General features: G+C 41.7%; 1 protein-coding gene across 3 annotated transcripts in view; it reads left to right on the forward strand.

Moving 5' to 3' along the window:
- The window catches only part of EPHA4 (EPH receptor A4), a 104,489-nt gene that overhangs the window by 31,827 nt on the left and 56,720 nt on the right, over positions 1–15,942 (forward strand). For all 3 annotated transcript variants that reach the window (XM_030456105.1, XM_030456106.1, XM_030456108.1), the window contains exon 4: positions 9,664–9,819. In XM_030456105.1, the coding sequence (XP_030311965.1) occupies positions 9,664–9,819 (156 nt within the window). The remainder of the gene's footprint in view (positions 1–9,663; positions 9,820–15,942) is intronic.

The following is a 15,942-nucleotide window of genomic DNA, read 5'->3' on the forward strand; positions in this document are numbered from 1 at the left end:
GGAAGTTTAATTGCCTTTCTACAGAGCTGTTAAGATTCAGGAGATGAGAGATAATCCTAGGCTGGCTGGACAGTGCTTTGAGATACAGATCTCTGTTCCCATCAGTGCTTTTACAGGACTGGGCACAGGAGCTTGTAAGCTGCTCTCCTGACATGAGGATTAGGGCTTGTTAATGTGGAGATCCAGGCCAGCTAATCAGCTTTCACTGCAATATATTGTAAAACTTTACCAGCGATTTTTTTTTTTAATCTTTCTGTAAATTTCAGTTGTTTAAAAACCGAAAGTCACGATTTTCATGTTAACTTTGCTTAAAAGTCTGCTAGTTTTGTGATTCTTCTCGTGTTGCTTCTGTTCCAGGGAAGCCATCAGCTTGTTTGCCTAATTGAGTAATTATTTGAAACTGATTAGTTGACTCATCTTTTAAATCTCACAGCTTGTATAAAGGTGATTAAACTTCCAGAGTTAAATGAAGTCTGTGATAGAGCACAGTGACAGCTTAAGTGCTCTGAAATGGAGAACATCCCAACACTTTTCTCAGTCATATTTTAAAGCTCCTCATCTATCCACCACTGCAGCAAAAAGGGACACAGCTGCTCAACTGCTGCTTCTGAGAAAAGGGGTCTTCATCATATTGTTTAAATTAAAAAAAAAATATACATCCAAATGCCAAACCACTGAGGTGCCGTGTCCTCAGTTCAGCAGTAAATCCCTATTCGTTAAAGCATTTGAATGTAAAGTTATTTGTGCTTTTAATTCTCCTGAACTGGACCCTCCAGCTGCCGGGAAAGGAAGGGGCACCTCCTGGAGACGCTGCAAGGACAAACAGTCCCTTTCCGTTTCCCGCTGGGGCAGCGCCGGCCGCCTCTCTCCTTGCCAGTCCTAGCAAATATCTTCCTGTAGAGAGCAGAGCAGGTTGGGATTTTCCCTCCTGGTGGAAAGTGCAGGCTTCTTACTGAGAGAAAGGGGTTTGGTTTGTTTTTGGTTTGTTTTTTTTTTTTTCAGTAAGGAATAGTTTCACCAAGACCTGGAATTTTTAGCTTTCTAGTTTTTGTTTTAATTGGGGAAAAAAAAAAAAACCAAAATAAAAACAATGCAGCAAATATTCTGTCCTGGGGCTAGTTTTCCTTTTGTGCTGTCTTGAGACTTTTCAGCTGGCCCTCCTGGCATAGTACTGGAAGCAGTGGATGTAGGCAGAGTTGACAGTGCTGGAACCAGATCAGGGCAAAGATCACTAGCAGTCATGATGTGGATACTGTCAAACTTACCCCTAACTATTTCCCCCCCAATACCACAGCTATAGCAAGATACATGTTTCTAAGCTGTTATTAATCCATAGAAATGTAAAACATTTTCAAGTTTCCATTTTGGGAAGGTTTTTAGAAGTTTTGATGTATTAGCTGTGTAGCAAAGATAAGAAAAATAATTCTTAGTATTTTTTTGAGAATAAAAGTTAATTTTTAATTTTGGTGCTTTTCCATGTATGTGACTATTTAGCTGATTTAACATATGAATCTTATATGTATTTCATGTTTTCTTTTGTGCTATTGGCTGTCTAGTAGAGACTGAGAAAGTAGGTTTCAGCTTTTAAAACGATTGGGTTACCAGTGTAGTTGTATTTCTTTCATGTGAGATACAGGTTACTTTGAAAACTTTCTTTAGAAGACAAGCATAGCAATTTTCTGTGTCAAATCCAGGAGAACTAACACCAAACTCTTGTCCCTACAGAGAGGGTTTGAAAGTGTCAGGATGCCAGCAGTGCTTTGGGGCTGGGACTGCAGCCTGCAAGTGCAGGGCTGCACCCTAAAAATGTCTGGGAACTGGCTCTAAAGGTTGTATTAAGAAAATGTTACCCAGGTGAATGCCCTGAGATCTCCTAGGCTGGGATTAATCTCAGGCACAGAAGCAAAGTGCCCACGAGGACTGTATAATTTAACCATTGCCTGAGGATGCAGAGAGGAGGCATTAGAAAAGGGAAAGTTTGGCTGAAGTTGGATGTAGTGAGGGATATAAAGGACAGGAAGGACACCTGGTTCTGCAGGCAGCAAAAGGAATGCTGAGGAAAATATGGTCCCACCATCCAGTGGGGCAGGGCACCTAGTGACCAAGGACATGGAAAAGGCTGAAGCACTGGATGCTTTTTTGCCTTGGTTTTCACTGCTCAGGTTGGTCCCCTGGCTTCCCAGGGCCAGCAGTGTCTGTGGCAGTGAAGTGTTACAGGAGAGGACTGAGTTAAGGAGCACTTAAGTGAAGAAGATGGATATGAGTCCAAGTGACCTGTTGGATGTGTCCAAGGGTAGAGAGGGATTTGGCTGATGTTGATGTTGATGTACGGCCACTCCCTGCTGTCTGTGACAGGCCATGGAGATTGGTGCCTTGCAGTCAGCAGTGAGTGCCTCATCCCTTTCCATCCTGAGGATTCAAGATGACACCTTGGTTGGTGATCCTGATTCATTTCCACACTGAAGATCTCTGGTTCATTCCTTGTTCCTCACTTCTTTTGACTTAAGAAACTGAAGTAGGGCAGTTGGAATTTTTGCTTCCTAGAAAAAAAACCAAAAAAACCCTCAAAAAAACCCAACCAACCAACCAACCAACCATAAAACCCCTATATATTTATAGTTATAGATATAGCTATAGATCTCCACCTCTCAATAATGTGATCATTGCCTCATTATGTCCCTGGACCTGGAGTATGAAAAAAATCAACACAACAAACCACTGCACAAGCTGCAGATTTGTAGCCAATATCTGGGGGGAAAGATAACCAAAGATGTTTGTTTTGTTTTGTTTTTTTACAGCTTTGTTCAGATAGGCTGTGTGAAAAGCTCCTCCATACCATTTCCACTGTGGCATTGCACAAAGAGTTCTGTGTGTGTGCCCAAGAGTGTACCTGTGTGAGCAGTGTCAGTGGCTGAAAGGGTTTGGATCTCAAATCATGGTTCCTCTGTGCTCTGAGGATGCTGTTAGTTCTGTTTTGAACTTGCCAGGTTTTTACCCAACTGTGGAGTAGAAGTGTTCCATCAGTGTTAACTCTTTCTCCAGTGGGACTGTGTTTGTGTTTCCTCTTGTCGTTGATACAACAGATATACACACTTAGTGTGTAAAAATACTGATTTTCTCATCAGAGATATGAGTTAAAGATAGAAAAGGCATTTTAATTTGTAGCAATCCCACAGTCATTATTAACAGGAGGCAAAGATCTTACACTGTGAACATCAAAGCAATCTGATGTTGTTTGGAAGCAGCATTTGGTACATGGCTTCCAATTCTATAACTTGACTTTTGAAAAAGGCTCAAGAGAAAGCTTTTTTTTTTTTTTTTCCTCTGTCTTCTAAGGATCTTTATTTATCACCCTCAGGGGCATTACAGTGCATAATTAGATTGGACGAGGAGAACGACTTAATTTTACAAGAAACTCATTAATTCATCCTATTTTAAATCTTCTCATTTCACCCCAAACCCAATTATGCTTGTAGTGGCAATGATCTGGAAAGGCTTTGTCTTGTAGGTATTAGGGGGGGCACTGGGGCTCTTGCAGTATTCATGTCGGGGAGACAAGGGTGACTCCCTTTCTTTGACTTTTAGGTCAAAAGAACTAGTCAGTGGGACAGCTTGACAATTAGAAAACCCTGATGAGCATTTGGAAGTAAACCAGCTGTACAATAACAGAGGGTTTCATGGTGCAGGGCAGAAAGCTCATCAAAAGAGACTATCCAAACAATGGAGTTCTATAATTAACAGACAAAAATCTGCTCAGAAATGGTAATAACAGTAAAGGAGACCTGAGAAGATGCTGCCTACTTAAATGGCAGATGTGGTTTTGTTACAAGCTCAGAGAGAAAATTCATCTTGCTGAAGAATAAGAACAACATAAGAGGGGAAAAATAAAAGTAACCTTTTGTTCCTAAGGGCACAGAGAAAACATGAGATGAAAATAATTCCAGGCAGAGATGAGCTGTAGAAAAAGTAAACAGTGATGAAAGATGTGAAATATGCTATCAAAGTATTTTTTCAAGTCCTTAAACACAAATTTATTTTCTCACTGGAATTTATAAGCCTGACAGTGAAATATCTTTTCTTAAAATGTTTGCATTGTCCATTATCTCACCAAAAACACCATTTCAGGGTTTTCCATTGAAGTTGGCTACCATAATTGACTTGAAAAATTTGCCCTCTTCTGTGTGGAATTGAATTTCAAGAAATTCTAATATTTTCATTTCTATGTAGCTGATACATTTTTCTCCTTTAAAATATGGAAACTATTAAATACATTGCTTCTAAAATCTTAGAATCATAGAATCATAGAATTGGCTGGGTTGGAAGGGACCTCAGAGATCATCGAGTCCAACCCTTGAACCACTGTTGCGGTTGCTAGACCATGGCACTGAGTGCCACATCCAGGCTCTTTGGAAAGATCTCCAGACACGGAGAATCCACTACTTCCCTGGGCAGCCCATTCCAATGCCTGATCACCCTCTCCAGAAAGAAATTCTTTCTAATATCTAACCTAAACCTCCCCTGGCACAACTTAAGACCCTGCCCTCTTGTCTTGTTGAAAGTTGTCTGGCAAAAGAGACTAACGTCCACCCGGTTACAACCTCCTTTCAGGGAGCTGGAGAGAGTGATGAGGTCTCCCCTGAGCCTCCTCTTCTCCAGGCTGAACACCCCCAGCTCCCTCAGCCTCTCCTCATAGGGTCTGTGCTCGAGTCCCTTCACCAGCCTGGTTGCCCTCCTTTGGACCTGCTCCAGGACCTCGATATCCTTCCTGAGCTGAGGGGCCCAGAACTGGACACAGGACTCAAGCTGTGGCCTCACCAGGGCTGAGCACAGGGGCAGAATCCCTTCCCTGGACCTGCTGGCCACGCTGTTCCTGATCCAGGCCAGGATGCCATTGGCCTTCTTGGCCACCTGGGCACACTGCTGGCTCATGTTCAGCTTCCTGGCAATCCAGACTCCCAGCTCCCTTTCTGCCACTCTGTGCCCAACCTGGAGCTCCCCATGGGGTTGTTGTGGCCAAAGTGCAGGACCTGTTAAACCTGGCCGTGTTAAACCTCTTGTTAAATCTTGGCTAGTTCCACAGATTTTTAGCTGTATTATTCACTTGCCTCTGATAACAAATGTTCTGAATGGTGTGCTGGTCCCTTTGGGAAGGAGGGGTGCAGTGGGAATGTGGGGTGTGTTTGGGTGCTGCTCCTGCTCTGGTAAAGGGCCCTTTCCTTGCAGGACTCCTTTGGAGATGGAAGCCTTAAGCCCAGTGATCCATAGGTGATGGCTCTGCCTGTGCTGCACCCCTCCTGTTCATGACTGGCTCCCTGGCCCTTTCTGCTGCAGATAAGCACTGTAGAACATCTCTGCCAGATTTTCATCCCCTATAGGTTAACTTAACAAGATTTACTTAACCATGTTTCTGTGCTTGGTTATTTACCTCTTACTATCTCCTAATGTGGAAATCAGTCTTTTTCTTGGTTGTGAATTCTCATCTTCAGCAGAGGCTGAGCCAGCAGGTAAGAACCATTTCTTCTGACTTTGGTCCCTTGTTGCCAGAGCTGCTGGAAGGGCTTCTGCCCAGCACCCAGCAGCGTTCTGCTCAGAGTGGGCTCACTTGGACCTTCTCATCCCAGCACCTGCTCAGCCAGCCCAACCCCTGTTCCAGGGTCCCCGGTTTGAGTATGGGACCTGTTTTACCTTCTGTGGATGAAGAGCAGGGCACTGCCTCCATGGCACTACCAAAGCCTATGCTGAAGCTTGCTGAGATTTTTTTGTGTAGATGCGCTGCATTTTTAATGATTTAAGAACTTGTCAGCAAAGAGGCTGGGATGGTTTCTTTACCCAAAGATAAGTCTTTTTTTTTTTTATTTTTTTATTTTCCCCTCAGAAAAAAATTGTATTATTGAGCATCCCAATCCCTGGAAAGATTCATTGACATTTTAACAAGGACAAAGGAGCAATTTAAGAGCAAGCACTGGGTTGTGGGTTTTTTTAACACCTTTAGATTTGCAGGAGTAATTATTTTAAAGATTCTCCCCTTCAATCATTAAAATAATTATTTATTTTTAAACAATTAAAACTGATTTAATACATGTATTTTGTTATAACTGTGACTGGAACCCCTTTGACTATAAGATGACTTTTTAAATTCTGAAGTTTCTGGGATATTTTTCTAGTAGAAAATCCAGCATTTGAAGAGGCCAAGCAAGCAGACTTTCCAGCCCACACATGCATTTTTTTTCCTCTGGTTTTTTTTTTTGTTTTTTAATTTGATTTTTTGGTTTGGTTTTGGTTTGGTTCGGTAGTTTTTTGTTGGTTTGTTTTGTTTGTTTGGTTGGGGGGGAAAGCCATGAGTCAGAAAATCAGGTTTTAATGAGTAAATGGAATTTGAAAGCAGCTTGAGAAAATCTACATTCAGATTTCACTGAAGATCCATAATTCTTCAGAGCAGTTTTTGCAATTTTAACATGCATTGCTGCAGTTAATTATTAAAAAAAAAAAAAGAAAAAAGAAAAAAAGAAAAAAGAAACCAAAGAAGATATAATGACCAGCAGAATTTGACAGTCCCTGTCTCACTTTAAGATAAACAGAAATCAAATAGCTTTTAACATTAGAACTCAAAGATACCAGCATAGTTATTTCAAGGCAATGTCCATTTGAAACCAATGTGATTTGTCCCGAGGAAAAACTGGAATCTTTTCATGCTGAAAATAATTTTATTTGAGATTTTTCCTTGGATCTGGTGCAGATGATTAGAACCTTGTTAAGCTTGTGGGTGATCTGAATGCGAGAAGAGATTCCTCCCCGCCCTCCCACTCCCCCCTCTTTTTTTTTTAATCTTTAAAAACTAATAGAAAGAACTAATTAAGGCAAAGCTAAGGAATTGAATTCAAAGTTTGCATTGCACATGTGAACTAATCTTTTTACAATGGTATCTTTCGAAAGCTGTGTAAGAGCACCATTCATGCCAGGTCTCACCCGGCAAATCCTTCCTAGAAAAGCAGCTGAGTGAAGATTTGTCATGAGCAAGCAATAAAGACTTTCAGGGAACAGGTTCTGTACAGGCTTCTTGTTTGCCTACTAAATCATTAACCTTCAGAAAAAGCCCATCCGTAGCCTTAGCTGGTGCTGGTTTGTAGTAGGTGTGTCAGCAGTACTTCATGCTAAGAACAGCTTTTACAGGATTAGACTTGAGTTCTTAAGTGACGATATCATGGAGTTCTTAGGGGCTAAGAACTGCTGCTTTATTGCAACACATTCTCTGATGTCCTTTTATGCCACATGCAGAATCTCTGAGCCTGCTGAAGTGATGCAAACTGGCTGCTCAGGAGTAGGGGGGGTTTTGAAGCAGAATGACTGTATGTGCTTTAGGAGCAGTGGCTGTGTTTGGAGAGCTTTCTTCAGGTCTTGAAATATTAATGATCTTGGCTTGGTATAGTAGAAAACAAAATACTGTGCATGAAACAGAGGGGGGGATATTCTTGATTTACTGGCTGTTGACCTTGCAGAACTCACTGTATCCGTGTATTCCCTGGGTCTGTTAAGACATCGAGGAGGAGAAATGGTTGCAAAAATCTTTTACCTGTGACATTTTTGTACCTTTCCAACAATGTTATAGCTTGAGCAGGATCTTCAGCCTTGTACCAGACTGTTTATCTTCTAAATATTTTATTACTAGGAAGATGCAAAAGATAGCTCTTCATTTAATAATTTTTGTGAATGATGATATTCATATTAAGAGCAATATTAGAGTTTACATGTCTTTTTAAAAACCTTGAATAACAAATAATTTTGTGCATAAGAGCAGCCAGTGTGATCTCCTTTTGTGTTGCATTTTCCTATGCCTAATCTTTACATATAGCAGCAAGATTCCTTCTGTTGGTGTCTGTCCTGGTCATATGCAGGATTAGGTGTACTGCTGATCTGAGCTGTGACAGTGAAAACCAGGACTAATATCACAGATCAGCATCTTCCTCTTGACTGCTGCTGTTGTTAAACCAGACACAAGAGGCCAGGTAGTGATAGTACAGCTCCCCAGATATTGAAAACCATATCAAAAAATGAAAGGTAATTTTCCGTGGTGGGTTTGTAATGTCTTTATTTTTTTCTTCCTGGGTAGTTTGTATCACAAGCAGAATGAGCTTTTGTACAGCCTTTGTGCACTACAACTGCCTGGCTTATAGGCTGGACCCAGTGGGTTTGTATTTGTGCTCAGGGACTGATTGTGTCTGATGTGGGGAGTCTGGATTTGACCCCTGTGATTCTTCCTGACAAAACTGTGGTTTCTGATTTTAATCGAAACCCCAAGGCTGCTTGAAACATGACCACAAAGCACCTTGCAAGTTTAACCTTATCTAATAACATGATGCATGTAAACTCTAGAAGCATAAATCTTAGTCTCTTGAGCTCAGAGAGACTCAGAGTCTCTTGGTCTCTTGTTTGTGTAAGATTCTCTGGTCCAGCGACAGCCATGAGCAAAAGCAGACAGATCTCCCAGCACCCTTCTCCAGGGTGCACAGCACGTCGTAAAGTTAGAAGTCATTGAAGAAATTCCATAAATGGCTTCGGTTAATAACAGTGAAATAACTTGCTGATTTAGATATGTGTTTCTAAAATCCCTCTCCTTTTCCCATTTGAGAGCTCCGTAAGAGAAAGCAGGAAAGGGGGGCTAAGGGTAAGACAGTAATAGCAAGCCCTTGGCTGTGTAGGGGGCTGCACACCAGGTACCAGAGCCTGTGAGTAGCAGGGGGACCCTAAAGGTAGTGTAGGTGATAAATGGCAAGGTGTGAGAGTGAGTCACACAGTAAATACTGGGAACAGCCTTTCCTTTTCACAAATGCTTGGGTATTTTCTCTGTTCTCTCTAGTGCTGAAAGCCAGTGGTGATGGTAGGCTTTTATCTCTATCCAAGGGAGAAATTTCTAGGATGACATACCTGTTAGCATATTAAAATGTGTTATTAATGATGCTAATGAGTTTTTTCCAAGTGAGGTAAAAGTAGCCATTTGTGTAAGTGTTGTATTTATGAAGATGATGCTATGCCAGCCACACGTGGGACTGGTGGCAGCGGTGCAGTTCCTGCTGTGCCCTGGCTTCGAGGAGGGGAGAGCATTGCTGATTTCCTCCCTTGGGGACAAAGAGCCAAATGCATCCTGCCTTGCCAGGAGGGGGATGTGCCATTTCCAGGAATGTTAGGCTGGGGGCCTCGCTGGCAATCCCAGTGGGTTCCTGTCCCACTCCCTCTTAGAGATTGGCAGTGTCTGACTATCAGCTGCCATTTCTTAAGTGGTCATAGAATAGACCAATTGCACCCCTTTTGTCATGCTCTGTGTGTGAATGCAGGTGGACCTGGGTTAAGCAACATGCAACTCCACAGTAAATACAAAGAGGCAGCTGATTTACTGGCAGTGTTAGTAAAAGAGATTAATTTTTTTATTTTTTTTTTACCATCTCCAAGCCAGGTTTTAAATGGCTCTTTTTGGAATTAGAAATCAGTATCCCCTGACATAGGATTACTCATTAAGAGTATGATGATTGTTAATTCTTCACCTGGGGCTAAGAGGACATCATTAGATCTCTTTGAAATGTCTCCTGCCTTGATTTTGAATAACTAAACCAGCAATTTATGCTCACAGGCTGAGCAAGTAACCTTCTCTCTTTTTGTTCCTCCATCTAGCTTGCAAAATTGGATACTACAAGGCACTCTCCACGGATGTTGCTTGTGCCAAATGCCCACCTCACAGCTACTCCATCTGGGAAGGCTCTACCTCTTGCACCTGTGATCGGGGCTTCTTCCGAGCTGAAAATGATGCTGCCTCCATGCCCTGCACTCGTAAGTTGGTCTTTGAACAGTCTCTCCCCTTTCATAATCCATTTCTTTTCCTGTCTTCCTTTCACTATGTACGTAGGAAATACTGCCTGGAGACTGTGTCTAAGAAGTGTCCTGCTTCTGAGGGTAGCATTTGGTAGTTCTTAGAGCTCTTTGCAGACACAGTTTGCATTTTGTATCACACTTTGGGGAGAGAAAGCATTAGTTCTCAGCCTTGAATTCCTAACAGTGACATGGTTGCACTGGGACTTGAGAGCTTGTGACCTAAATAAATCAGAAGGCTGGGAGGAGGCAAAGCCACAAAAGAAGAGTGATACACACACCTTAGTTAACAGAGTTGGGAATAAAATGCAGGTCCAAGTTCCAGTCTGAGGACCAGTTCAGTAGATCACATCACTTTTCATCTCTTTAAATACTGATCTATCTAGAAAATGCAGGAGCTCTTCTCATAATTGTATAACCTATGTAAATAGGTGAAGTTTAGATGCTGTGTATCTAATTCGCTCAGAGTATAGCTGGTGTCCCTTAAAAACATAAAAATGTTCATCTGAAAAGGGTGGTAATAATAAATCTTAAACCTTAATGAAACAACCACGAAGTATGATTTATATCATCCTTTGTAAATTAATGCATCATGTGCAGCAAACGGAGCTTGCTTTAGTTCCACCAAAATGCCTTCAGCAGGGAGAACAGGAATCATAGTGCACTGAGCACACCCACGGGTTGCTGGAACTACTCCTTTTCCTAGGTGTTGGTTAACAGCTCATAGAGGTGAAGACCTGGGGTTCCAGGCATGTCCTGGTGTTAAATTGCAATCATCCAGTTCTTGGGTTTTCACTTCTGTAGGAGCAGAGCAGTTTGACACAATGAGTGAAAGGGCTGTGTTTTACCAGGGGCTATCCATGTGTGGCTTTCACTGAAAGCTATTGGAAATGCTTCCAGATTTTTGGAGTTCAGCTGTATATTTATGTAGAGAGTGTGTATGTATCTGTGAGGGAGGGAAGGCTGAGATATTTCTTTTGTAACATTTTAATATATTCCAAATTAATTTTGGAGAGATGACTCATATTTATTTAAATCTTAATTTCTCCCTTACAAGGCAGAAACAAAGTATGTCCATAACTAAGCCAGCACACATCCCCTCCCTACACCCTCTTGATTCCAGCTATTCTTCAGTGATCTCCTCCTTTTCAGTTGTGAGTTTGCTGGGTGGTGGTTAAGCAGGTCTGGGCATAGCCAGGAACAGCTGCTTTTGCTCAGTGGGGAAGCACAGAGGTCTGTACATCCCTTGCCAAATGTTGGCTGGGTATAGAAGTCTAACTGCATTGTGAAACCTTGCTGAAGTGAGTAGGAACATGCTTTTTGTAATACAATTTATGCTAGGAAGTACCCAAGCTTTACCATTTTGATAGGAAAAATGTCTTTACGCAACAACAAAGCTGTTCAGAATACACCCTAAATAACATTGTATCAAGAAAAGTTTCTCATAAAGCCCTGGTCCTAGTGAGTGATAGCCTGACAAAATTGGAATCAAATTAGTAGTCAACTGGTTGCATTTAAATAGGCATGTCCAGTGAGTGAAGTATGAGAAGAGAGAAAACCACTTCCAGATGGGGTAATTGTGAGCAAATAATATGTATGTTTGCTTGTATTGCAAAATGTACCCCTGCAAGCTTAGCCCTTTTTTTGAGTAAATTTATGGGTCTACTTCTGGCACCATTCCTGTCTTTGGAGGTCAGTCAAAGTTGAAGTCCCTCATCTTGGTCTTTTACTCTGAAAATATGAAGAGGGAAGAAGAGAGTGCAAGGGCCATGATGCTGTCCTCAGTCTTCATCTTTTCAGCAGTCCAGGAGGAGCTGGCAGCCAGAGGCATTCCAAAGCCTCAGTCCCACAGACACCTGGTCTTGGAAAGCAGACCTATCTTTGGAGGCCCTATTTCATAGCTTTGAATGTACCTTTAACTTAAGGACTTCTTTTTTCTTGTGATCCAAGCTAAAGGAAGGCACAGAGGTTATTTCTGAGTGGGGCAGCCTTCCTCCACCACTTACTGCTGTCCTCTCTAATATACCCTCTTGGAGATCTGCCTTATTACTGTTTGAGCATTGTTATGATGGTGGTGCCTGCACAGGCACAAAATGCAGCACTTCTGCTTTGTGCAAGGCACTCCTGGGCTATGGGGGCAGCATTCATTTGCTGTGCTTCCTGCACTGAGAAGCCCTCAGCCCATGCATTGTGGCAAATGATAGAAAGCATTTAAAGGGTTTCTGCTGAAGGAAGCCCCTTTGGAAGAAGCACCTCGTTTGTCTGCCTGTCCTGACAAGATATGGAGACAGAAGGGACCGTAAACATCAAAGGTTCTTTCAGACGGATTCAGACTCTAATAAGTTCTTACCAGTTGGTTAAACCAGGTGACAAACCCAATTCCCTTGTGCTGACAGCCATAATAATCAGGCACCTTCTTTGTTCGTTAGGCTCTCTTTAACCCTGGTATTCTCATTCAGCCCTGTATTTAGTAATCACTCAGTGTGACGGGGCACTAATGAAGAAATAAAACACAGTATCTGAGATCCATTCTTCTAGCAAAAAGACTCTGCTCCACTGGCTTGTAAAATCAGGTTTCTGTTCACTTGGAGAACTATTAGACCAGGTGAATAAAAGTAACATTGGGTAATTTGGAAAGAACACCTGGAATGGACTGTGGATTGATCCTTCCTGTATTATTTCTAAACTCTTTTTGAGATTAAGAATTTCAACCTTCTTAGGATGTGTCTTTGTAAAGCTTTGACCCTTGGATATTGATTTCCTTTAGTAATAAACTGGCTGGCCTCGTCACTTACCTTGCCTTCTAGGCTTTGGGAAGAAGACTTTCCATTAGCATGATGGTGCTAGAGGATGAAAAGGAACTGGAGAATTCTCCTTTCTTTTCCTTTCTCACAATTCCCACACCACCTACTTTCTGATGCACACTGGTCAGCAGAGGCACTTCAGAGTTTTCTTATTCCATAACACCACTCTGGTGTCTTCATCTGAGCTGTAAGAACTGTGCCTACCTTCCAGGTAAGCCAGGCATCCAATTTAGAAAAGTGGCTCAAACTCTGATTTTAGGATTCTGCTCTATTTTAGCTCTGTTTGAGTGAGCAGTTATGTCTGGCTTAAAGCTTGTACAAGTAAGAACAGAAAGTGGTGGGATCTAAGTGTAGGAGGTTCTGGAGTGGGCTGAGTCAGAAGGCCAGGCCTAGACACCCCAACATACATGTGTTTGGTGAGGCATCTTTGCTTTCAAAGCAGCTTCACGGGGAAAACCATCATCGTGTCCATCACCAGTGAGGAGCAGAGCTGCCCTGGATCTGACTCTTTGTCCTAACTCAGGAATTTAGACTTTCAGCTCTGAAGAACAATGGGCTTGTCAGCTGTGTACTTGGGCATGGAAATGGTATGATTGGCCTGTAATACACTTGGGCACAAATTGTGGAAGACAGGGGTGCTGTTCCCTTTCAGTTTCTGACCATTACATTTCAATGCTTGCTGAGAGGAGGACACATCTTTCATAAGGTTAGCAGGCTAATGGAGGATAAATTACCTTACCAACATGAAAATCCATAAGGCTGGAAAACAATCAGTCTTAGTCATTGTTCTGATTCCAGAATTCCCCTCTCTGTAAGGAGATACTCTGTGAATTGCAGCCTGGTCCAGGCAGGTGCAGTTCCCACCCAAGTTATTGGGCGTTGGTCCTGCATCCCCCCTGTTAATGAGCTGGGTTCTCTAACTGTCTCTTAACAATGATCACATTATGAGTTAGAGCAGGACAGTTTTGTATTGTCTGTATTGTCTGTTTGATTCAGGTTATTAATGATTTTTAATTGGGAGCCCTTTACAAAAGAGAGATTACCAGCATGGACTGTCCAGCTTGAAATTTGTCTTGGTAAATGACCCTGAATAATCATGTCCGTTGTGCCACCCAAGCAGTGACTGATTGATATTTTGGAGTGACCTGAAATATTTCTAAAACGGTTGCATTTTAGGCAGTTTATACTGGAGGAGCTTAGAGATAATGAGAGAAAATTCAGTGAGATGCAGGAGAAAAGTGCCTGCTGTAAAAGGGCTTTCTTCAGTTTAGGTTATCAAGAAATCGAAGAGCCTGACTTCAAATAGCAAATGTCACTTACTTGTCTTTACATTCGCCTCTTCTAATTGAATTTAGTGCCCTGCTGTATTTCCTCCAGAAAGTATATTGTTTTTAAATTACCATTTCAGTGCTATTACTCAAGGCTCCTGCTTCTAATGCTTTCTGACAGTTATCAGCATAATGAACCATAATGAAATGATGAGCAATCTACAGTGGAAACTCAATGTGGATTCCACTAGAGCTGTGTGACTGTGCTGTTAAAATTTGAATGCACATTAAAATAACACTGTCCTTATTTGTTTCCAAGGTCAAGGCTTAAAAAAAGGTCTAAACACTTTAATTTTGTATATGTTACAGTCCAATATATGCCTTAGTGCAATCTTTTGTTGCATTTAATATATCTTAGCAATAAATATTTGACCTGGATTTTCAAAAAGGCTGAGTTTACCTACCTAATAACCGTGCTTGCAAATGACTAATTACACAGGAGCTAATTACTTGAGCATGTGTTTATTATGATTGCTTAGACTTATAAATAAACAAATGTGCTCTTTTTCCTTCAACTTAACTTGTGCCTCTTCTAAATTTCCAGACAGATGCTGATTATCACTCTTCTAGCTTGAAAAGAATAGAAAGTAGGGTACAATGTGTTGTCATGCTGGATAGTGTCTTGTTGGTAGCTTTGCACTGGCTTTGCTGTTGTTTTCTTCCCAGAGCTTGTGCTCTTGTTCTGGCACCACTTAAGTCCAGCCTCTGCTCTTGGGGCCTCTATAACGTGAAGATACAGCCTCTGATCTTCACAAGTTAAATTTATGGCACAATAATTCTCCCATGTCTTCATATATATGTCTGTACGTTAAGTAAATGATTTTGTTCTTAAAATATCATATAAGGTTGTTGATTATGTAGAGAGTATGTCAAAATGCCTTTTAAGGTGCTGTATGGCAGTTGCAAGAGCAGAGGGAATAGTGGGTAGGGAGTATGGAGAGAGTGATTTTTCTTCTTCATGTAGGCTGGGAAAATAGACCATCTATTGCTGCATCACTGCCAGAGCGAGAAAAAGGGATTGTGAGTGATGGGAATCTCAAAGGAGAAGGCTGTCTCCCCTCATCTGAGGTGATGGGCTGAAGGAATTGAGAAAACGTTGAATAAGAGGGGGAGTGGCTATGGATTGAAGAGAAGAGACAGGAGTAATTTGACAATATGTGTTTATAATCAGGAGACTGAAAATCATCACTCTTTAAATACAACTGTTTATTAGCTGTCTTCTGATTTTCTGGCCAGACCCTTAAATTAACAGAGACATTTACTCAATTAAGTGGGGGCTTTGATTTGGTTAGTCAGGACCCAGTTCTAAAGTTGTTGAAGTAAATTAGAGGGCTAACAGAATAAAAAATTCAGCAATTGGACCAGTGACAGAACAACTTATTTTTCTGGTTGGATTTCTTTCTTGTTAGACTGTCAGATAACTTTCTGTTACCCACAGTGGAATTCTTCTTTTTATCTCAAAAGTGCGTGAACACACGTGGGATTGCCTGCAGCCCAGCATATTAGAGTAGATAGGATATCATGTCCTAGTATATGTGGCAGTGAAAAATGTTCCAATGTGGCTGTTTTAGGAAGGGAAACCCAGGGCCCACATGGGTGGTACTTGCAGGCATTGCTTCTTCTACACCTCTGCCTGTGGTAACTGAACCTCTTTGCTTAACTCCCTTAGCCTGGAGACAAGAGGAAATGTTGATTGGATTGTTCTGCAGGTGAAATGAACAAAACCTCTTGTGAAGCTGGTAACCAGGGTTCTTTTGGCAAGTAAATAGGAAATCGTAGATGCCAGTAAAATGGGCTTTTTATCATTGGCCTTAGTCCAAGATCCCTAGCTTGGCAGAGCTCCCACTGAAGTCAAAGGAGAAAATAAATTAAAGATTGTTTACCAAATCAGTTGCCTTATTAAAACCCAGTTGTAATGCAGACCATGCACAGAAAGGAGAGGGAGGTAGAAA

Source organism: Calypte anna, chromosome 9 (assembly GCF_003957555.1).
Source record: "Calypte anna isolate BGI_N300 chromosome 9, bCalAnn1_v1.p, whole genome shotgun sequence".
NCBI classification, from domain to species: domain Eukaryota; kingdom Metazoa; phylum Chordata; class Aves; order Apodiformes; family Trochilidae; genus Calypte; species Calypte anna.